The sequence below is a fragment of the Rhinolophus sinicus genome, linkage group LG06 (assembly GCF_036562045.2).
Source record: "Rhinolophus sinicus isolate RSC01 linkage group LG06, ASM3656204v1, whole genome shotgun sequence".
Classification (NCBI taxonomy): Eukaryota; Metazoa; Chordata; class Mammalia; order Chiroptera; family Rhinolophidae; genus Rhinolophus; species Rhinolophus sinicus.
The window spans coordinates 138939412-138963883 of record NC_133756.1 but is presented as its reverse complement, the minus strand read 5'-3'; the positions used below and the strand labels follow the sequence as shown (position 1 = coordinate 138963883).

General features: G+C 40.8%; 1 protein-coding gene across 2 annotated transcripts in view; it reads left to right on the top strand.

The window, feature by feature from the left end:
• LGR4 (leucine rich repeat containing G protein-coupled receptor 4) overlaps nt 1–24472 on the top strand; it is a 94689-nt gene that overhangs the window by 16927 nt on the left and 53290 nt on the right. Inside the window, exon 1 of one of the 2 annotated variants that reach the window (XM_074336154.1) lies at nt 18577–18650. The exons of the other annotated variant lie outside the window; for it this stretch is intronic. Within the exon in view, the coding sequence (XP_074192255.1) occupies nt 18592–18650 (59 nt within the window). The 5' untranslated portion in view covers nt 18577–18591. Of the gene's footprint in view, nt 1–18576; nt 18651–24472 lie in introns of those variants that run through there. 2 annotated transcript variants of the gene reach the window in all.

The window sequence follows — 24472 nt, the reverse complement described above, 5'->3', positions numbered from 1 at the left end:
TAGTTTTTACTGTAGGTGTAGTTTCATCTAGAGCCCTGAAGCAAGGAATGGAGGTGGGCGCAAAATTTTCCATGTGAGTAAATTTTTTTTTAAATTTCACGGCAACGACAACATGGGAAGTTCTGTTTCATTTTCCACGTGCAAGTTTGTGGAATTGAAAGTGTCTATTTTCTGCCAGGAGACATTTAAAGTATTAATTCTACCTAGAGCTTTGTTTCTAGTAAAGTAATATGCCCATGTCTCTATAGACAGTTTACAATGCTTGTTTAATGTTACCTTTTTTGGGCAGCATAGTTTTAGAGCGTTATTCCTGAGACCTCTTTCACCCAGCTTCAAAATTCTATCTCTTCCTATTTCCTTCAACGATATTAACTGTTCCATTTCCCCTCAGAGAAGGTCTAGAATAACAATGGCACCATAGGGCAACTGGATAGTCTACAATAAAAATACTTGTATGCCAGTCTATTTTTGGGGGTATAGCTATACTATTAGAAAGTAGAATATCACTTTTATTACACTAGTTAAAAATTTTTTTTAAGGGAGGTGTTGTAGGTAGCCAGGTTCTGCCTTTCAATTTCCATGCTTCCAAGACATTTTTGCCTGACATTATCAATATTTAGGACAACCAACTCATTTTGTTAATGTAAAAGTGAAAGGCAGAAACACTTACTGAAGAGATGTGGGTAATAAAGCAGTTCCGACTGTGAAAGGCTTGGTTGGGAATCACAGCAGAAACAGCAGAAGCCCTCCTGTAGTATATTTCCTAAGTAGTATAGAGTTTAAAACATTCCGCATAGTACAGACAATTGCCATTGCATTTCTATAACTTGCATCTCAAGCAACAGAATTTTGCCCATAAATGATACTTTCAAAATTTCACAGGATGATTTAAGCAGATTTCTGTTACATTTAAATTATACTGATACAATACCTTCAATATTATCCTTTTTAAACAAGGATGTTTTAAGGATTCCTTTTATTTAAGTAGGCATTGATCATTTTACAGACAGCCAAGACATATCTGGACTATGTTAAAATGATGGACACCACTTTATTTTGGATAAAAAGAAAGACTCTTGACATAGTTGGATTATTATAGCATAGTTAATTTATGATAGTTAGATATTGTCGACTAGGTGTTTCCCCCTCCGTTTGCATACTTCTATTGAAAAATTAGAAAAGCAACCAAAATTTATCATGGTGTGTTTTTTGTTGTTGTTTTATTCGAATTTGAAATATCCATGAGTGAATGAGGAAAGACCTTTGTTGGTGGTCTCTGGTAGGAAGCAATACCCCTGCCTGCCCCCAGGGGGTTTGCTCCAGTAGTTGATTTAAGTAGCTCATTTCTGTTACTCTGTTATTACTCTCCTCTAAAGAGAAGGGGATGCAGTAAATCTCCCTGATGTTGTCAAATGCAAATATATATTGGTAGTTTTAATGGATTATTCACATTCTCATGAAATTAGTGTTTTATGATAAAAGAGTGTGAGTCGTAAACAGATGTGTTGCAAAATCACAGTTCTTTTCAACTAAAGAACAACTAAAACTCTGGACGATTTAATTTAATAATGGTTTTAATTAGTACTGATTTTGTTAAAGTGGGTCTTACTAGAATTGCTATATTTACACAAGTATATATAATGGTAAATTTTTTGAAAAGAGCCTAATGGAAACAATTTTGCTACAATTTTTTTTTCATGATGCAAATTCTTTTAATTTCCATGCACACGTAGTTTTGACTCTTACAGTGCTCCAAGAGCAATAATTGTTATCACAGAACCACTGGTTATGGACCTGCAACAATGCATGTGCTATTTTAACGTGGAGCATTACATTAGTAAGAATTACAGGGTTCATTGAAGTATATCCTTAAACTCTCTTATTTTCTCTTCCCCTAGTGAAACTAGCCGAATTGGTTGTAGATAAATCTTTTAAATATTTCACGATTTAATACATTGTTGAGAAAATACACATTAGTCAAATCTGTTGTGAAAGGATAATATCAACCATTAAATACAATATATTTCCAGACGCCTCATGCTCAGAATTGCTTGTAAGCTGTCTGAGGACTGGAATCAAGTGTCACTCAGTATCTTCTTAGCTCTTCCCTTGCATTTATCTGTGCCTTGCACGTAACATACTCTTCAATGTTGAAGAAATTGAAGGACGTGGAAAGATTGCATTTAGAACTTGCATTTTAATTGGTGACATTTTATTAGTAAATTAACTTGCTTAGCAAAAGTTTATACCAGGAATGTTGAGTGTGTGCCTATTAATCTTCCAGTTGTGCTACCATATTCACTGGGGGAGAAGGAAAGATATGGACTATGCTTCCCGTTTTAATATTGATCAAGCTCTTGGTGTGTGCTGGGCATTGTTGGAAGAGCTTTACAATTGTTAGTTCACTTGAGTATCACAACAACTGTAATTCTTTATCCCCATTTTAAGCTGATAATACTGAAGCACAAAATGTTCAAGTAACATATTCCAAGGTCATACATTTTAGAGTCTCTAACTAGAACTTGAACCCAAGTGGTTTTACTCCAGAGCCTGTGCCCTCCTCTGTTCTATCATGCGGGCTCACAAGTGTCCATGGGTGATCCAGTTTGGTAGAGAATACAGACATAAACACAAATAAAATACAGCGTGGGAGTGATGAACAAAGGGCTGTGGGAGCAAAGAGGAAAGGAACTTGCTCTGCCTTGGGTAGTTGTAAGCCTTCACAGCAGAGGTGACATTTGAGCTGGGTCATTTAGTCTTCTTTGGGGCAGCTGCCCGAGTTCTGCCTGGTTTGAAATAAGCACATTTACAAAAGAATAGTGGAACACATTCCACTTGATGGATTGGATTGACAGTTTGGAAGTAACTCCCCAGAATGATGGCTTTGTTAGGTATTTGTTCTCCTAGAACCCTACCTGCCACTCCCCTTTGGTGAATTGTGGCAAGAAAGCTGTCACATTAAGCTGTCACTCAGGATATTTGCGAGAGGGGGAAGGAAGAACAAATTATGGGCAGAACTAGGTATTTTCAGAACAGTCTAAAACCCGGAAAGATTGTATTTCAGAGTGCTTAAAAATGAACACAACAGCCTTTCTTACGTTGTGCAAAAAGAAAATTGAATAATGAAAAGTTAATTAGGTTATGGGTATTTTTGAAGCAAGGCATTCTGATTCTTATTCACCATAATTATATGAAGCTTTGTTCAAGCCAAGATAGAAAAAAAATTAGAGGCAGAAATCAGCTAAAGAACTGCACAAAGTTCTTACAGAGATTGTTTCATTGTAAAAATACTATCTTTTTCCATGCGGTTTTTAAAATGAGCTTGTAAGAAGCAGATTCAATTCCAACTTTTACCCTTTGTCTCCGTTGTCTAGTTGTTTGCTTTTCAGACTATGAGACATGAGATTGGCTGTTTCTTTCGATGTGTGTAGTTTAAGTGATTGAAAGGTTTAGGAGTTCAATCTAGATCTTTCTGAATTCTGTCTGATCACAGTTTTATTTCTGGAGAAATGGTTCTACAATACTTCTTCAATTTGGCACTCCTCTCCCGCCTCAGCTCCAGCTTTCCCCACCTCCCTTCTGAACAACCCCTCATTCACCCTCCAGTCCCCAAGCCTGAAATGGAAAGAACTTGCTTTGTTACTGATGATAATATTTAAGCTCTAAAATTTTAACAGTATTTCAGTTGCAAATAAATGGAAATTGTGTATTCTGTTTAATGTGTTTCAGAAAAGCCCTGCTATTTTTTTTTTTCTTTAAATACAAGAAAACAGGCGTGTAATGCCTCATTGAAAAAAGCCTGTAGGGGTGCTTTGTGCAGGTCTTAATTAAGGGCTTTGAAAGACCAAACAAAGGGAAAAGGAAAATGCTACAGGGTTATTGTTATTCCACCCCATTGGCTCAGCTAGCTGACCATCCATTGGAGCATTTTGTCCATTTTGAAGCTGAATGACACTTTTGTTCGTGATTAACAGAGGTGAAAGAAGCCAATTATTGGGCTGTCTTTTTCCATAGAGCAGCTGCTGTTGGATTTAACTGCGGGCAAATAGGGCCTTTTACTACCACTAGGATGTTGTGATGACAGTTTATTTTTATAGAACTATGTGGTAGAAAACAAAATCTGTCTGACTCCTGTTATGAATATGCCCTGGCATTTATGAAAGGGGGATTTTTAATGTTCCTAGCTCTTCCATAGTTCCCTTTTTAAAAAATAACATTGATATGTGTGTGTGTATGTAATACATATATGTACACATTTTTTAAACAGATTTTTATGTTTGGGATTTCAACATTAAAGTTATATATTACATGTACATTTGTAACATGCTTCAACTTTTCCCTAGTTGAATTTTAGTCACTTCCTCCCCCTGTTGCTTGTTAAAGTTGCAGAATAATTAGTGGAAGACAGAGTGATGTTGCCTCAGTCTCAAGCTATTTCGGGGTATAGACTGCTTAGATGGGACACGTGAGTGTCAGAGACCACCGACCCATTAGTTCAGACTTCCAGCCTCCAGCATTCAGTGGTAGGAATGTAACTTGGGAGGAATTGCCCATCATGCTTTGATAGTAAATGAACGTGTAATAATGGGGTGCAACTGCAGGAGTGGCACAGGGGTCAGCTCTCAGGAGCTCACCACTCTGATATGCTTTCAGATAATGGGGCAGGGGATGGAGTTCGGGAGAATAGGATCAGCCTTGACTTCCGTTGGTAAGACTCTAGGTCTTCCTTTTTACCTTTTGAAGCATTGTGGTGCGATGCACAAAGGATCATGTCCCATCTCCTTGGGCAAGTTTCTTAACTTTGCTTAGCCTCAGTTTATTCCCTTAGTTGGAGTTAATAATACCTGTCTTTCACAACAGGGGTTGTGACAATTGAGTGAGTTGAGCATGTTATGGGTCTAGGACAGTACCTGGCACAGAGAAATGTTTGAACTGTGCTACTTCTTTTCTCTTATGCTGGGTGACTCGTCATAACTGAATCTGACGCTTAGGGGCAAGAGTCCGGTACCTTGGTTTCTTACCCAGTAAGTGTTTTTCTTACCAGATTTTCAAGTAGCAGAGTGTTGAGTTTCCACGGATAATTTAAGGAGAATTAGTGACTTGCCTTTGTAGCGCTCTCCTTCCTTGTCGTAAGATAGAACCATCATAACCCCTTTCTGCATTGTAGACCATTTACTGACGACCTGAAATACTTACTTGGTCTTTGAGAACATTGTCACACTTCATTTAAGAGTCTTCTTTGGCCTGGCTCTATAACCCTGGGAAAGTCAGTTAACTTCCGTGTAGTGATAATAACACTTAATACTCACTTTTCAGGTTTGTTTTCACGATGATTATATCATAGGTGGTTTTAAGGAACTCAGTAGAAATCACTACATTAAAATGGAAGGGTGATATCCCCAATTTTGTAAAACAAAATAAAATTCTGTGGCAAGCTAGGTAACCGAGTTGCACAGCTACATGGGATTATTTCAGTTGAACAATCTATTTAATATTAATGTTCAACTTGTTAGCTACTGGGGTCTTTGGATAGCATTTTTAGCTCCTGTGGAAAGTAATTCTGCTGTGATTGTAGACTTCCCGGAGTTGGTGGTATTGGAGCTGGATTTTGTGTCTTCTCCCGATTTGATTTCCCACTGCTCCTCTCCATCGCAAACCCTTGCCTCATGTTCTTTGAAACTCTCCTTCTCAGGTTGGTACACTTTCCTATATCGTCAGCCTCTTCACTGGTTCTTCCTTGAGGACACTTCCTCCCTGCAGCCCTTTGGTTGTCTTCCAACAACAGGAAAAGTAGCATTCAAGGTCTGGCTACTCCTCATTGCTGCCTGTAGGCTTCCATCTTCACTTACCACCTCTGTTCCTTTGTGGGTCATGGCCTTTAGTTGTGACCTCTCAATAAGGCTGTCATCTCCTGGCATCTCTGTTGGTCCCCTTCAGAGAAGAATTAGGTGCTAAGCTAATTCTCATGTTTGCCGCCCCTACACCACCATAAGTTCTGTTATTTATTCCTCATGGATAATCCTCCCAACACCCTTTACCTCTCATTTCATTTCTCTCCATCACAGTGATGAGCCCAGTTTTAATTCCACGTCAGCCATTTCTTGTGGCCACATCCTGGACCTTGCTAACATCTAAAACAGCTAAATACCTCTTGACCACAAATAACAGTAAGAAGAATTCTTCTTATTAGCTCAGATTTTTCAACCTCATTAAATTCTCAAGTCCCTAGATCCTTTTCCTTTCTTTCCATCATTCATTCATTTCTTTCTCTGATCAGATTAAGGTCCACTGTCCACTCTTTCAGTCTCTTTCGTCAACATCCTTAACCTTCTTATCCTGCTGTGTCATCAATGGTGACTTTTTGTTTAGTGACAGAGCAGTCTAGGTAGTCATCTGTGCTGCTTTTTTGGTGAAATACTTAGTAGGTACCAAGCTAAGTACTTGTGACATGAGGGTTGGATTAAAAGCAACTCATTGTTTGAGGGAGGTAGTTACTGTCAGAGGGTCATGGCTCAGATGGACTGGTTCAATGGAGAATGAGCTTTCCGTTATTATGTTATGTGGTCTTATTCAGATCATGTAACCTTTGCTGGGTTCTAGTTGCCTAATCTATATTACAATAAGGCTACGTGGCTATGTGATCCCCAATTTTTTTCTAGCCCTTCCCGTTACACGCCACTAAAACTAATTTGTTCTAAGTCTCCATTTTCCTTAGCTGTGTCACTTTACATAAGTCAGGTGACTGTTCTGAGCCTTGTTTTCCCCATTTGTAAAAAGGGACACTATCCCAGCCCTGCCTACCTCACAAGCTTGTTGTGAAGTCCAAATAATCAGGAGTATAAAAGTGCTTTGTAAGATCTAGGCCCTGGTTCTCAATTCTGTCACTTTACTGTGCATTTGCATCACCAGGAGGGCTGAGTAACCCTCCTGTAGCTGGGCTTCACCCTCAGAGTTTCTGACTCAGTAGTCCTTGGCGGGGCAGTGGGGGTGCAGGGGGGTGGAGGGCAACAATTTGCGTTTCTAATACACTCCCAGGTGGTCCCTACTGATGCTGCTAGCCCTGAGAGCATACTTTGAGAACCACTGCTTCCAGGAGGTCTAGGTATGCGAGATATTACCTTATCCTTTCAACCAGTTCATATAGGTATGTTAACTGTACTTTTTAGTTAGAAATCAGGAGAAGCCTAAGGGTCTTTGTGGGAACAAAGTTATAAATGAATTGACATTCAATCTCTTCCTGAGTTGCCTTAGGTGTAAATATGTAAAACTATATTTCTCCAAGAATTAACTCCTGGAAATGACTTAACTTGGATTGAAAGTACTCAACAGTAGTATTATACCCTATAAAACTAGAATCTTTTCCCACAAGGTGCATATAAAATAGTAAGATCCTTTTTCTCAAAGAAGGAGCCCCATAGAAAAGTCAAGATGAGGTGGGAATTATTTCCATCAGGTTTCACAGACTGGAGTCAGAGGTGGCTTTCAGAAAGCGTTTGGAGACAGGTCGTCGACTATGGCAGGGGTATGTCTTCCCACATCCTTACTGCCTCCTTCACACCCCTTCACCCTGGTTAAGATGTATTATAGGCATTGAGCCTCGAGGAAAATTAGAGGATGACTGTTCATATTAAAAAATCATTCTCTTTAAGGGTTTCTTTAAAGGTGCTCCGATTTTTAAAGTATTGGCTCATAATCTGCTTCATGAAAGGGCCAGGGTATAGGAAGGGAAGTAGGGCAGGGAGAGGTAGACAGAAGAAAACTTTGGATATTTGGAACCTTGCTGATTCAGAGTGCACCTGTAGGAATGCAGAATATTACATCCACTATGAAAAATAGTATGATCATTTTGTTTTTAAATTTTTGGTGAACTGTCATATGATCCAGTAATTCCACTCCTGGGCATACACCCCAAAGATTTGAAAGCAGAGTTTCAAATAGATATTTGCACATACACATTCATAGCAGCATTATTCACAATAGTCAAAAAGTAGAAGCCACCCAAGTGTCTTATCGATAGATGAATGGATAAACAAAATGTGGTGTACACAATACAATGGGATATCATTCATCTTTGAAAAGGAAGGAAATTTTGACACATGCTATATCATGGATGAACTTTAAAGACTTATGCTAAGTGAAATAAGCCAGTCAAAAAAGGTGAAATACTATATGATTGTATTCATATGAGGTACTTTACTAGAAGAGTCAGATTTATAGAGACAGAACCTAGAATGGTGGTTACCAGGGGCTGGGAGGAGTGGGAAATGGGGAATTATTGTTCAGTGGGTATAGAGTTTCAGTTTTGCAAGATGAAAAATGTTCTGTGCATGGATGGCGGTGATGGTTGCCCAACATTGTGAATGTACTTGATGCCACTAAACTATACACTTATGGTTAAAATGGTAAAATTTATGTTATGTCTAATGTGTCTCCATTATGAAAACGCCAGTATTCTTGCACAACAGGGTTTTTCATTCTCAGCACTGACGTTTTGAGCTGGGTAATTCTTTGTTGTGGGGCTCGGTAATGGTGTAGGTTCTTCTGAGAAACTGAACATAGTAGGATATATATAGACTATATATCAGAGATTTATTAGAGGGATTTGGCTCTCTCAGTTATCGAGGCTGAGAAGCCTAAGATCTGCTGCTGATGAGCTGGAGACCCCGAAGAACAGATGGTATCACTCTAGTCTGAGTCCAAAGGCCTGAAGATCAGGAGAGCTGATGGTTGGAAGGCCTGAGACCCGGCAGAGCCGGCAGTATAGAGCCAGTCTGAGGATGAAGGTAAAAGACTCATGTCCCAGCTCGAAGACAGAGCATATTCCCCCTCACTCTGCCTTTTTGTTCTATTCAGGCCTTCAACAGGTGGGGTGAGGCTCACCCCCACTGGGGAGAGCAATCTGCTTTACTCAGTGTGTAATTCCAATGTTGATTTCATTCCGAAACTCCCTCACAGACACATCCAGAATAATGTTCTTCCAAATAGCTGGGCACCCCATGGCCCAGTTAAGTTGACACAAAAAATTAACCATTACCAGGCCTGTCTGTGCATTCCAGGAGGCTTAGCAACACCCCTGGCGTCTGTTCATTAGATGCCAATAACAACCCCATCTCTCCAGTTGTGAGAACTAAAAATAATCTCCACACATTGACAGATGTCTCCCAGGGGTCAGAATCACCCCCAGTTGAGAACTGTTGCTGTACATTCTTCAGATCTTAGGCAAGGAGAAAATTCTTTCTAGACTTGCATTTGTTTTGCCGTCTTTTGTGTGTTTTCAGATTTTCATGTTTGTATGTAATACACATTAACCACCAGTTTGTATTTGGGAGGAACGCAGGAAATGCAGAGACCTAGATTCTGGTTTTATTTCTGATCCTGCAGCTTGAAGAAAACAAATTGTCCCATTTGGGGCCTTAGATTAAGTCATCAGTGCAAGTTCTCTGGTGGGGGTGGTGTTGGATGAACTAAATCATCTCTGTGACTTCTTTTTAGCATAACACACACACACACACACACATCGAATTTTTTAGATGAGATTCAGGTAAGCATCCGTAAGGACTTTAGAAGTCGAACGGTCTTCTTTCCATGCCTGTCATGACAAGGATTGGAAGGACTGATCTAGTCTCTGTTCTTGCAGGAGATACCTGACCAAGTGGCATTCAGTAAAAACAGCCCCTCTCTCCCAGTTTCAACTCACTGTTTAGTTATAAAGCACTTTGTAAAAAGTGCACTTTATGGAGATACATTGGTTTTAATGATTGCTCCTAGGCACCACTTGAAACTTTTTTTGAACACTAGAAAATAGCATATCATTGGTCTATCCACCACACATGGATAACTATGATTTATTTTCAAAATAGCAATTTATAAAAAAAAATAAAAAATAAAAAAATGTCCAAACAGTAGGGTTCCTTGGCTATTTTTAAGGAAGAAATTACTAAGATGCAAAATAAGTTTTAAAATAAAAACGAGTATGTGTATATTTGGACCCACTTACATGTTTACATTGGTTGTCCTGCCTCGGCCACATAAGTGGCAGTTTACACTCTAGGCCAAGCATTTTAGCTTTGCCATCCCCCAAATTTTAGACCCATCCCAACTTTTATGGCTCATGTTGCTGTCTAAATATTGGGTGGAAACTAGAGAAGAACCAAAATAAAATGGGGGGGATTATTTGAAATTAAAACGAGTTAGTAACCAAACCAAACAGGCGTGTGCCAGGTTTTTTTGTCTCACCCCCTGTCACTCTCTCAAACTCCTTCCAACACGCTACTCCATCCCCACCCCTTCTTCTGGTTGCAGTGCAAAGACGGGTTTAGGTACAGCCAAGTGAGAGGCTCACAATACAGATACAGGATTTGTAAACACATGATATTTAGGCTGCATTACTTGCAAGTGTGTGATAGCTGCATGATAACATTATGAAAAAATAATATTTTAAGTAACACCTGTGACAAAGGCAAGCAGCCCAGTAGCGATTTTTTTGCTGCCATGTTGTAAACTGTAATTATGGAAATTGTAGGGCTCTCAGAAAACATCTTTATTTTCCTGAGATTTTTCTTTTTTTTTCTTTTTCTCTTCCACATCCATGATGAAGAACTATGGTGGAAAACTATGCAGTGAATGTTTTAGTTATATAAGTGGCTTTATTTTCCACCAAACCAAAGGGCACCCCCATTCTTACAGGCTACATTTCCTGGCTAAGTGGATGGTTTTGGAGTATTTCTTAACATAATTTGTTAGTGCCTGGCATTTTTATTTTTTAAAGAATTATGGTTTAGTGATTGTGGAGATAGCCTGCGTGGGTGTTGGAATCCTGGTTGGACACCTCTGCAGGCAATTTGGGGCAGTTCCATTTGCAGTTCTGTAAAATGGGGATAGCAATGATATCTGCCTCTTATGATTGTTGTGAGAGTAAGTAAGGTATGAGAATCATTTGCCACAGTGCCAGGCACTAAATGCTGACTCTTGTTATTATTGGAAGTAGTGTTGATTAGTAGAAGTGGCAGTTGGGCAAATAAATGTTACCTGGAAAGGATAATGCTGTTTTGGAATTTGGTCCTGTAAGAGAAACAAAACAAGTCTGTGTCCATTTGCAACATCAGAGTCTTTGAGTTTTAAAATTGCAGTCAGAAAGGCCATCTGATGTAATGGGGTTCTTTCCCACCTGCCTGTGTGATGAATTGCGTGGTGAAATATGAAAACTAGGGGCAATGTCATGATTTTTGAATAAGTCTACTTTTAGTTGTCATAAAGGGCCATCTTCTATACTAAGATTATGCCCTTTTGGCTTATTTTGGTATTAAATTGCCCCCCCCCCCTTAAAATAAATTGATGAATGTATTGTAAATGTTCTCACATGTTAAAAAGTTGACAACCCTGCGTTGGTCTCCCCAGTTGTGTGGAATTGGGGGTTGGGTGCCCTATTAATTTAAGCTACCAGAATTCTGGTAATGAAAATAGATATTCTTTCTAGACTTGCATTTGTTTTGCTGTCTTCTTGTGTGCTTTTAGATTTTCATGTTTGTATGTAATCCACATTAATTACCAGTTTGTATTGGGAGGAATGCAGGAAATGCAGAGGCCTAGATTCTGGTTTTATTTCTGGTTGTGCAGCTTGGAGAAAAGATGGTAGGAATCCTCTCTCGTGTCCTTGACAGATTGTCTTCTAGCCACTGCCTGAGTATGTCCAGTGACAAGGCAGCAACTTCCCTTACTGAACCGACTCGAAGACATTAACTGTTCTTTTCTGTTGTATTTTGTGATACACTCTGCCTCCCCATTCAGTATAGTGGGAAGACTATAGGCTTTTTCTCCAAACATGATTTTACTCTGGGTCCACAAGGCTAGAGTTATGAATATTAAAAGGGGACACAGATGTAAACATTAAGCATATATATACTAGACACTTGGGAATTGTTGGTTCCTTTTCTTCTTCCTTTGCCACCTATTGCAATCTGTTCATCATACCTTTTCTCTTATCTACATGAGAGCGCTTTGGTTTCTACCTCAGTCTCATCTTCTACAGAGCAGACCTCCTGTATTTTCAGTGGCTTCCCTAGTCAGAGTTTCGAGGCCCCTCACCAACCCTTGCCTTCAGTTTTGGACACTTTGGTTTCTATATTCGGTTCATGCATTCTGCATGGGTACCTCGTATATGCAGAGTAGTAATAATACCTCAAGTTCACAGAGGGCTCAAAAATGCTTTCCTGTCTCTCCAGCCCTGTGGCAGGGCAGATGTTTTCCCATTGGTCCATGAGGAACCTGAGAGCCTTTCTAAGAACAAACAGACATCATTTAATTTTAGAGTTGGGAAGGCTTTGCATGCCATGCCAGCCTCACATCCCAGAAGAGAAACTGGACGCTCAGAAGAGTTAAGGGACTTGTCTCAGGCCACATAGCCAGAGTTTGGCTGTGGCCCTGGGGAATTGGACTCCATTTTGAAGTCTGGTTTTAGTCCAGAGGTTGAACCACTGCGTTGTGCTTCCTCTGGGTTGTGCAATGTGTGAAGAGAAGCACTTCGCAAATAAAACCGCTCCATGGCGCCTGCGATTTGCATAGGAATAAGGCAAGTGATTAGTTTTGCCCTTCTGTTTAGTTCCTTACAAAAATTTCAGCAGCTGAAGAGATGATGGGTACAAACTTTGGGAAGAAGGTGCACACTGAGTAGGATTGTCCAGGGAGGATACTTTACAGGAGACCTTGAAGAAAATTAAAAAGTTGTGGGAAAAGAAAGTAGAGGGGTGTCCCATGTGAGGTGTCTAGCGCCGTGTTCCTTAAAATATCTGCGGTGATGGGTCAGTTTTGTTTTCTTTCATTTCCGATCCAGTGTAGCTTGATACTTTTGTAAATTACAATAAAGGTCAAGCTTTTTAAAAAGAAAAAATACATAACGGAAAAATACAAACCCAGAGTTTTTATTGTTTGATTTAAGACATCAAACTACTTTGTCAAATTGCTGCGATGTGACCTTTCTGTGTCTCTGCTGGTCTCATTGTGGCTTGTTTACAGTTTACGGACTGACCCCACATTTTGAGCAGCACTGATCTCATGGGAACACAAATGGGAGGAAGCAAGCTGTGACGTCTGGGAGGGGGTGGAACCCCGGCTGTCTGAGGGTGGAGGACCTAGCCAGAGCACAGGCGTGTAGGTGAAGTGTGGCAAGCAAACGAAAGTGAAGGTGGTGGTTGCTCATAGACAATCTCAATCTCCAGGTGCAAAAGGTGGGGGGGTGGGGTGGGGGGTTAATTTGGCACCGTGAGCCATAGGGAGCCTCTGCAAGTTCTTAAGCAAGGGGGTTGGCTTGTCAGTGCTATGCTGTGTGATATTCTTGGATATTCCCAGTGAGTCTAAGATCCTTGCTGCTGTCTGGAAGCTCTGTATACTCGTGTATATCTAGAGTTCCTTTGTTGCATGCCACTCTTCCATGATTTCTCTTTTTCTTCGTTTTTCTCCATTTATAGCATTCAAAGAACAGAACTGGGCTGCTTTGGCAGTATTCTCCTCCTTGAAATTTGCTGAGGGGCCTTCTCCGGAATGGATGACTTTTGTCTAGAGTAGGTGGGCTGTTTCCCACACTACCTCCCCTGTTGTTTTCCCACCTTTGTGCAGTTGCATTCAACTGCAGTCCTCTGCCAGAACATTTCTAAGTTCTTAAACAATACCTGTTATGTTTTTGAGCCTTTTGAAAGCCAGGTCAAAGATGGGGTTGGGGAAAGAGAGGTTTAGGTGGAAAAGGCTGCTGGAATATAGTAGGGACCTGTGGGAAGTGGTATTTAGGGAACTGTAAAGAGAACCCTTTGTAAGTAGGGTTAATGCTCCTGGGATGTGGAATGTCTTTTTACTCGCTACCTAGGAGAGAGGGGCTATGTTTTGCTCTGTAAGACCAGTATTTCGGTCCTGAACTACCATGGCCAGGAGTTTGCCAAAGACTTCGGGCTAATACCCAGCAGGATGTGATGTGTAACCGCCCCGGTGTATGGAGTGCTTTCCATGAGACAGGCAGGATCTAAGCACTTTACATGCATCACCTTATTTAATTCTCACAGCAGCCTTGTGAGGTCGGTGCCATTATTTATAGTTTTAGAGGGGGAGGCTAAAGCACAAAAGTTCATCAGTTTGCTGAAGATCACACAGCTGATAGGTGGTGGAGCTTGGATGTGAACCCAGGCAGCCTTGCTGCAAAGCCAGCTTTTACCCAGTGTATGAGCCAGCATGATCTTACCGTGTGGACGGAGTGCTGTGTGCCTTGGTCACCATGCCGGGATCAGTGAACTCTGTGAAGGGGTGATCCTGTGACACTGAGTGCTGAGACATATGCAGAAAACACTGCTCTCCGGGTCAAGAAAGAAGAAAGAGTGCCTTTGGGGGATGGTAAATAACAGCAGGCCGTTTAAACACTCATGAAGTTTGTGTACTTTTAGTTCGGTAGCCTGGGTGGAATGAGATGCCTCCTCCCCCAGAATACCTACCATGTGTTAGGTCCTGGACTAGGAGTTAGAAAATTGGTGGTGAACAAGACTGACGTGATCTTTGCCCTCGGAAATGTTCGTTTCTAGTGGGAAGACCCTTAATGCATGAGATGGCAGCATGATATACTGCAGGGGCTCTTGTGTTTGCGCGTGAGTCAGAATCACCCAGAAAGCATGTTAACATCCCTAGAGGGTCTGTTAGTAGGTCTGGAGTAGGAGCCAAGAATGTGCATTTCTATTCAATTCCCAGGTGATGCTGGACCACACTGTGACATCCTCTGGTTGAGTGGTTGGTGCTGGCATAGAGTAAGTGCTATTTGAGAATTAAAAAAAAAAAAAAAAAGTAACAAGGTAATTCAAGTGGTAAAAGCTAGAATAAGGGAATAAACTGGATGATAAGATAGAGTTAACTGGAGCCACTGTGAGGGGGCTAAGGAAAGACTCTCCGAAGGGGTGAGGTGACATTTGAGATGACTCCAGATGGTGAGAACAAGCCTGCTATGAAAAGAGCTGGGGACCAGTAATGTAGGCAGAGAGACGAGAGAGCAAAGGCCTGGAGAAGGAAAGGCTCAGTGTTAAGCAGAAAAGAAGCTTGGGTGAGCTGGGGGCTGGGGACTGAATGGTTTCGGATGAGGTTGGCGAGAAACAAGTCAGGTAGGGCCTTGACAGAGAGCAAATAGAGTTCTAAGGAGGGGGGTGGCATGGACAGTTTCCTATTTTAAAAAGATTGCTTTGGCTGCTCGGAGCAGGTTGAACTGGAGAGACCCAAACATGGAAGGAAGCAGGGAGACCAGATTGTAGGCTACTACAGCGGTCCATGGAGAGATGGTGATGGCGTGGATTCGGGTGGGGGAGGAGCAGGATGGAGGTGAGCTTAGAGGAACGCCTCTGCTTTTGTGTCTAGTGATGCTCATCGTGAAGGCACATGGAGCGGTTAAATTATATTTTATATGTGCTGTTTTAGAAAGCAGAGAAGTGCTAAGAGCCTTTCAGAAAAATGGTCGTTATCAAAAGTTACTTTAATGTCTGCACCTTGTTCCCCTGCGGGCGAACCTTCAGCTACCTGGAAAAGTTGGCAATCCAGGACAGCTTGTTTTCTGAGCTCTCTGGTTTGGCTATATTAACGTGGAATATAATCTCTGTGTGTGTCATTGCTTAATTGTTGGCATGTAGTGACTCAACTGGGAATTTAAATTAATAGACTGTGCATATAAGCACACTATTGTTCTTCTTAGATCTCGATGGAGCTTTGATTGGCGCTTAAGTGATGGTGTATTTGAATTAATTACTGTAGCTGAGAAAGAGCTGAGAAAACACATTAGGAAACAAGCAGACAGTTGTGATACGATGTGTGAGAAGAGTCCATTCAATGTGAGAGTGAGTCTAGACTAATTGCTCCTGGACTTAAAGAATCAAGGAATAGATGCCAAGCGCTCACAGGTATCTGGGACCCTGTCTACCCTGCACCCTGCGGAGGTGTGGTCAGCTGGTAGCCCCACCTGCTGACCGATGGGGACACCCACCTTCCTGTCTTTCTCCTCCTTCCCCCTCCTGTCCTTTCTGTTCCCTACAGGAGGAATAGTCACATTATAGGTCCCCCTTTCCCTCTCTCAGGATCCTAGCCCAGTCAGTTCCACCTCAGGCAGTCTCTTTTCTCACATGTTTACACACATCCTCTTTAAACCTGTGTTTCTTTTCCTTTTCTCTTTTAAATCTTGCCCAGTTACCTCAGGAAATTCTCTCTGTTTCTTTGTTCTATTCCTGGAGCCAAAATAAGAAGAAAATAAAAGTTCTAGTCATGGTTAATATTCATGAGATTCATGCTATGATAAAGCTATTGACAAATGATCTAATTACCAAATCCTGTGGCAAATATATAGTTACTGGTTACTTGGCTTCATTTGACAGTTCACACTTGATCTCCTCGAAGCTTTTCCTTCAGAGTCTTCCCTCATTTCCCTGATGATTCCCTTTCTGTTTCTGTTCCTCATATTAAGTTATTCCTAAAAAACTTCTCTTAGCCATTTTTGTTCTTTTTCTGCACACCCTTACTGGGCAATGCCGTCCACTTCTGCACTTTTAATTCTCCTTGTTGCCGACTCCCACACCTTTACCCTTCCCCCACCCCCCGACATTTTCCCTCAATTCTGGGCTTGAATTTAAAACCGCCCACTGCATAACACCACCTGATCTAAGCAGATCCAACACACGTGTCTCTCCTGTTATGCCCCCAACTGATGGCGGCATCCCTTTCCCAGCTCCATGGACCAAAAAACCCACAGTGTCTTCTTCAAAGGTCACCTTTCCTTTTTCCTCCAGCCTCTAATCACGAAGTCCTGATGGTTCTGACTCTGAGGCTCTGATCTCTCTTATCCTCTCTGTCCCTTGTGCTGCTGTTTTGGTTCCAGATCTCATTATCCTTCACAGTTAGTTTCTCCACCTCGACCTTCGTGCCTCTGCAGTCACCCTTTTGTACTATCACCAACACGTGTTTGTGCATTTGTATGCGAGATACGCGTAACATACTGGGTGATCCACCTTATTCCAAGCAAGATTATCAGATGGCTTATCCAAAACTGTGTAAGAGAAAATGCACAATAAGTGGAAGAGAAGACAGGAACTTCCCTCCTACCCTCAAAGGAGAACAAGAAAAGATCAACTGAAGACAGAAATGACTGAAGCTACCCACCTAATGTACACGTTTGTGAAAGGGGGTTGCAGTTATGGCTCAGAGAACCTTAGTAGCCGATGACAGCAAGATGGGGAGAGAATCCACTTGTGTGATTCCACACTGTAAGATAAAAAGGACGTGTTGTGCAGGAGAAACACAGCTGTTCTTGGAGTTGGGGTCAGAGAGAACTTTGTCCCAAGGGCTCTGATAAAGGGAAGACTGTGTAGCTTCATGAATGCTAACGTTACCGCATTTTTACAGTATCCGTAGCAATCAAGCTTCATGGAGTTGCTGCTGCTGCCGTCACTCAGTGTGGCCAATAGCAGACTACCAGTGCGTATTGTCAATCATGGTGGTTGTAAAGGTTAGAGGGGGCAAAAATTGTGTCCAGAAATTGTGTCCAAGAAATTCTACCAGAATTTCTTCATAAAGCAGCCGTCTTTATGTTCCTAAAAAATCTTCCATAGCTTCTTGTTCCTGTCCTCAAACGCTTTATTATGTAGATATTCGGTGTCCTCTGTAATCTCAGTTTGTTATCTTTACCAGGGTTATCCCCGATCCCTGAACTCTACATCCCAGCCAGGCCAGTCTGCTTGCTGTCTCCTGAATGGTTTTATCCTCTAAAATTCAACTTCATGCAGTTCCTTTAGCTTTAAGGGCCTTTCTCTCTATATCTTTTTACCTCGCTTGCATAAAAGTGCTTTTTACTTTTTTTTTTTTTTTAAGATCCCTGGGAATGTTTGACTCATAATGCCATTAAAGATTTGTTGAACAACAACAAAAGCTGTGAATTCTTTAAGTAAACCTGAACATATCACCATCAGTAGATCAACACCTTTTAAAGGTATTCAGAATTCCACTTTAGCAATTTTGCCTCGTTTAAAACTTATGACTTCTTCAAGGACCAGTGTTCTTAATGAGTAAGAAGATAATACTTTTCCTGAACTTACTTGTTTAAGTACAGATAGTGTTGATTTATTTGCTTCCATGTTTTGTTTGTAACACTTGTTTATTAGTTGAGCGACAGTGAGGGACTCAGCCAGCCTTTATCCATTAACCTCCGAGTCTAAGCACCATTCAACACATGGTTTCTGGCCAAGTTGTTTCCCCAAGTTCCAAAGCATATTGCTGAAATATTACTGCCACACACACTTCAGCTTAGGGGAGTAGAAAGAACCCTGGACTGGCATTTATCTCTTTGATTCTGGTCTTGATTCTTTGATTAAGTAATTATCTAAAGCCTCTGGGCCTCATTTGCCTCATTATTAAAATGAGATGGTTAGAGTAGATGGTGATCAGGTGATGATGATAATAGTGAAACTAATAATAGCTGATTTTGACTGAGTGTTTGCCATGAGCTAGGTGCTGTGCTGGGCAGCTGGGCACTGGCCGGAGGTCACATCATCTGATCCCCACGGTGATGTTAAATCAGAAGGGTCATCTCTGTTTATGCCTGAAGAAACTGAGGCCCAGAGAAATGAAGGGACTTGCCCAGGGTTATGCATCTGGTGAGCGAGCAGAGCTTTATTCAAACCCAAGGCCCTTGGTCTGGCTTGTGGGAGGAACTTTTAACCACTATGCTTTCTAGTTCAGTGGTTTTGTGAGATGCTATTTATAGGACCAAGCCTGTATTTTGAAATTTTGAGGAAGAAAAATTAGTTTTACTGAAATCCAATTTTACATCATTCCTCCCAAGCTATTTTTAAATCCAGGAACTTGTATCGAAATGACAGCTTTGCTCTCTTTCTTGCTTTTCCCCAAATGTATTTGCATGCAAGGTTATTATCTGGTTATAGCAATAGACTTTGGGAGGAAAACTGTTGTTGATGCTCTTTGTTGTCCATAAGAAATGCTGTGTTCTTGATTGTCCCAGAAGCGGGTCAGGTGACACTTGGAAAGAGGACGATTTGTTCTGTGCCCTTCCTTTGTTTCCTCCTGCAGCCAGGCCTTTGACTTCCTTTAAAAAGATGGTTGGGAAATTAAGCCGTTTTTCAAATTGATTTATTTTTTTGGAAAAGCTAAGGAAGTACTTGTTATCATGACTGTTAAAGCATTCATTGCAGTGTCTGCCTGTCATTCATTCAACTGTGGCCCATACATTGTGCCAGAGGCTTGGGATACAGTAGTGAGCAAAACATAGACACTGCCCTCATGGAGCATAGGATCCCCGTGCAGGAGCATGAAATTGATCAAAGTGATATTTACAAACGGCACAGATGCTTGATAAGTTGTGTTTCATATTGTTGTTGCCATTATACTATTACACAGATGAGGAGTTAGCTGTTTATTCAAGCCCTCCCCTAGGCAATCCAAACCAAGATTTCTGCTTCATCCCATCACAGCTCAACCAGTGTGATTCAGTCAGACCTGCTGCTGTTAACGGGATGATCATTTTTCATCCAAATGATCATCCCTTTGAGAGTGAAAAAGAGCAGTATTAATAATTATGCGGATACAATAGATGCAAACTGGAATTGTCCCAGGCAGACTGGAGTGTGTTGTCATCCTTTTTATTGGTATCTCCATTGCCTTTCTAATCTTACATTCTTTAACTATGGTAAGCGCTTTATGGAGAGAGAGAGAAAGGGAGGGAGGGAGGGTGAGAGAGAGAGAGAGAGAGAGAAAGTGTGTGACTGAATCAGTTGTGTGCATCTGGTTTCACTGGGGGTTGGGGAATTAAATATTCTCTTCCTTATAGGAACTTATTTTTTAAGACATTATTTCTTCTCTGCTTACCAATTTAGTAACAAAACTGCCTCAGTGAAACATAAGTCAGCTGCAGAATTCAGAGATTTTCTTAGATTGAACATCCTACATCAGTAACTGGGAATGTGGTTGGAGTGCCTAGTGTACGTATATCTCTCTCTCTTTTTAATAAAGAAATTTAGGGTGTAGACCATTCTTTTCTGTCCCAGGTAAAAAACAAAGGACAATATGACCCACATGGATTGCAAAAATTAAAAGAACTTGAAGTTTGGGGACTTTTTAGAACTTAAAGCCTTCTCACCAATGGAACTGCTTAGGAGTATTACAAAACTAGATTTGAGAGTCTTTGCTCCCAAAGATTCAGCATCATCTCAGATTTGATTGCACAATATCTCTTTTAATACAGGATAAATCATTAGCAACGTCAATGAGCTGTCAGTCATTCCCAAGGGAATATCTTGAATGACTGTTTATAAACTGTCATTATCAGTGTCTGTTGTATTAGAGTCAACAGCAATGATTGTGTCATCCCACTGACAATTTTGAATTATTTCTTTATGGATAGCTGTTTGTAAAGCATTTTTTAAAATGGCCATTGGACTGGAGAAGGGAAAAATCTGTGGTGTGTATGTGTTTAGGGAGGAAGGGACATTGCATGCGTCATGGCCTAAGGCAAGTGATTGCCCCACAAAGCCTGCTTCACAGAGATGGTGAAACTCCAGAGAGCCTGCCTCAGGGTTCCGGCCTTGACCACTGTCCACTGACCTTTATTTTAGGGTGTAGACTGCCTGTCATTCAGCATTTTCCTCTTGCCTCAGCCTGTGAGGTCAGTGTCTTAGAAATTGAAGTTCCTCTTGCCTGGGATGATTATTGAAAGTACAATCAGTGCTTATTGGGTGGCATTAGATTTGGATTTGGGGCATTGGAAGGGATTTACTGGAATGCAGATTTTTTTTTTTAAACCTTTAAATCATTACATTATCTGAGGATGGTTTTTGAGATTACTTGCAAACATTTTATGCACAGTGAGTGAAAAATGTCACGATGTTATCATGTACTTCTAAAAACCCCAATAGAACATGGGGTAACTAAATAGAAATTTAGCTAACTCAGCTTATTTATTGTCAATTTTGTCAAAACAATTGAAAGTAGTAGTGTAATAAATTCTTATCTGTCTCTCTCTCTCTCTCTCTCTCTCTCTCTCTCTCTCTCTCACAAAGACATTTCAGGGTAGCCTATTGTGACATTCTCTCATACCATTACTGTCAATTTTAGAGAACCTATGTCACTAAAGCATGAAAGTACTGGGGTGTGGGCAAAGATGAAGACTTTAAAGGTTTCTGAATCCATTGGGCCAAACCTGTGGTGCTGGGAAAGCAGCTGTAGTTTTGACTTCCACTTGGATGGAGGAATAAATATTTCGCTTGAATGGCCAATTCCTTGAACTCATGGTTCTGACTGTGTTTCATGGATAACATACATGAATGTGAGACTTGACAATCGGGAAAAGAGAAGTATACACATGCTGAAACAAAATTTCCTAAAACAGACTTACCTTTACTACATGGATGCATTCTGATATTTTCTGTTTTATTCTTTCCTATTTCAATTTTTTTTTTAAAGTTGGCCATGACCCATTAAAACGATTTCACAACCCATTAATTGGTTGTGAGCTGAAGTTTAAAAAATATGTGTCTATACAGAGGTTTTCGTGGGAGTGCTTGTTTGAAGGCTAGTGCCATGAAGTAATGTTTTCCTGGCAGTGGTGTTAATAAGTGTAGCCATAGTAAAACATAAAGCATTTAGTTAATTAGAATATTTACCATAATAAATGCTGTGGGATTGATTTCTTTATGAATAGTGTATTTTGTCTGCTAGGATGAAGTAATTGAGTGTTTCTAATTTGCACAGACGACAATCCTTACAATACTTCTTGTTGATGTTAAATGGAGTATGGAAATAGCATTTTGTCTGTGTGTCTTGGCTGGTAACGAGCACTGTTTTGTCATCGTTAGGGATACCAGAACAGCTGTTGATGCCCAAAGAATGTCTGAGAACACCCGTTAAATAGCGAGAAAACAAGGAATATTATAGTTTAACCCTTATCTGTTCCATGTGATTCCAGATGGCTTGGGGTACTTGATCAAATGATAGAAAAGAATGTTCTTTTTTTTCCCTTTGGTATTCATTTTTCCTTGCCATTTAGTAAACATTGCTTGAAATTTAGAACACGTTATATCTTTTTCTTTAGGATACATCCCACACTTGAAAACTAGGCTCTGTTTAAAAGGACAAAAATGAAAAAGCCCTGTAAATAAGCAGAACTTGTTTCAATATTAGAAACTATTGAATTAGCCTAACTAGTTTCATTTTTTTAAAGTTACCCTTCTAAGGATGTGTAATTTAAGCCACACTTGCCTGTCGTTTGTGGTATGATATTTACACACCGGTGTTTCGTTCTCTCTCGTTTCTAACTTGTGGGGTTAGCATCTCCTTGAAGAACACGCCCTTAAATGTCTCCTAGGCTGTATTGCTTCACTGAGAGCATAAACAATTACAGCATAAAATATTACCTTTGGAGATGAAGTCATGCGTCTTTCTTAATTGCCGAACCCTTGTAATTCTGAAGGGGGTATGTTTAAGTCTGCACTCATTCACACACTTGCTAACACAAGCAAATGTGCCTGTACGTATAGAAAAACATGAATCTAAGGGTTTCTTATTTTCTGCTAATTATGCAGGGAATGTGCAGGCGCGGGGATGCCAAAGTAAGAGTCATAATGATAGATTTAGAAAGGACCTGAGAAGTGAGTGAGCACAAAATAATTTACAGTAGAGGAAGTTGCGTTCCAGAGAGGCCGGGTTTCTTCTCCTCTTTTCATCCTATCATAATATATGGCTGCCAGAATGATCAATCTGCAACAAACCTGATATGCTTCAACTTCCTCTGGCAGCGTTCCATGCTTTTAGAACAATGTTCTGATTTCTAGAGGTGACATACAAGGCCTTTTGGGATGTAATTTTTTCCCCTATGAAGCCAGTGAGGACTGCATTTTACATTCAGTGTGTGTGTGTGTGTGTGTGTGTGTGTGTGTGTGTAGCCAAAAATATGTCTACACATGACTTGTATTTATCTTTTGTTTTTGGTATATATTGAATATTACAATTTTAATATAGTTTTTTCCTTTCTTAAAATGTGTATACATTTTTTTTGGCCGTGTGTGTGTGTGTGTGTATATATATATTCCAAATAATTGCCATGAAACAATACTTTTTCTATGCGATGTACTTAACCTTCATGCTGTTCATTATATTTCTTTTTCAAAATGCCATTTGCCACCCGCCAAACAGATTTCATGTCCCTTTCTGTGCTACCAACTTCCTAAGGGAGGGTTGGAAGCGTTTGGGGAATGTTCTGGTTGCGCTAATGGGCATGCGTGGAAACAGGGATGCCACACACCTGGGTGAGCCAGATCATCGTGAATCATGAAGAATTATCCTGCTCAACGTGCCAGATGTGTCTCCTCTGAGAACCAGTGCTCGCCTCCTGAGTGAGACCACAGGCTGAGAGAGCGGCCTCTGTAGCGTGTCCTCGACCTCTCAGCACCACAGCACCATCTTGGGAAGCCCTTCCACCCCTCCACGTTTGGCTGAGCTCCGTCCCTGGCTGTGCCGCACAGATCCCAGTATTTACTTGTTTAATTATGGCCTCGCCCATTGCCTCAGAACACTCCTGAGGGTAGATACTGCATCTTATTTGTCTTTGTATACCCGCTGCCCCGCACACAGACACGAACCTAATAGGGGTTTCCAGAGAGGACGAAGAGGCCTGGCCCAGTGGCCACTGCAAGTGGAGAGCAGAGCTTGGAAAAACCAAACAGAACAAAACACTGCAGTTTTCCTGACTCAAGCCAGCGCTGTGCCTCATATTATTTGGGGGTAGAGCTGGGAAAGAGGACCTCCAGTCAAAGGATTAATTATGATTATTTTTCCCCCTCTGGGAGCAATGGGAGGAAGTCCTATATATGCTTTTATTAATAAAAGTTTAGCAATATAGATATTGAGGTTTAGTTTACATATGGTAAAGTTTGCACTTTTTAATCACAGTTCTAAGAGTTTTGATAAGTTCATACAACAATCATACAACCACATCAAAATCAAGACATAGAACACTGCCATCCCTGCAGGAAGTTCTCTTGTGTCCTTCTGTAGCCAGCCTTTCTCCCAGCCCAGCCTCCCGCCTGTGGGCCCCCACTGATCTGCTTTCTGTCTCTAAAAGTGTGCCTTCTCCAGAATGCCATATAAATGGAGTCCTACAACAGGTCGCCTTTTGGATCTGGCCTCTTTGACTTTGCATAAGGTAATTGAGATTCATCCTTGCTGCTGCTTGTATCAGTGGTTGGCTTCTTGTTATTATTCCATTGTATAGAGACACCAAAGTTTCTTTAGCCACCCATCAACTGAATGATATTCAAGGTATTTAAAGGTTTTGGTGGTTATATTATTTATAAGTAGCATTGCTGGGCCATATGGTCATGAGCATATGTTTTATAAGAAACTGCCAGCCTTTTCCAAAGTGGTTGTACTGTTTTATATCTCCCCTAGCAGTTTTTCTACATCCTCA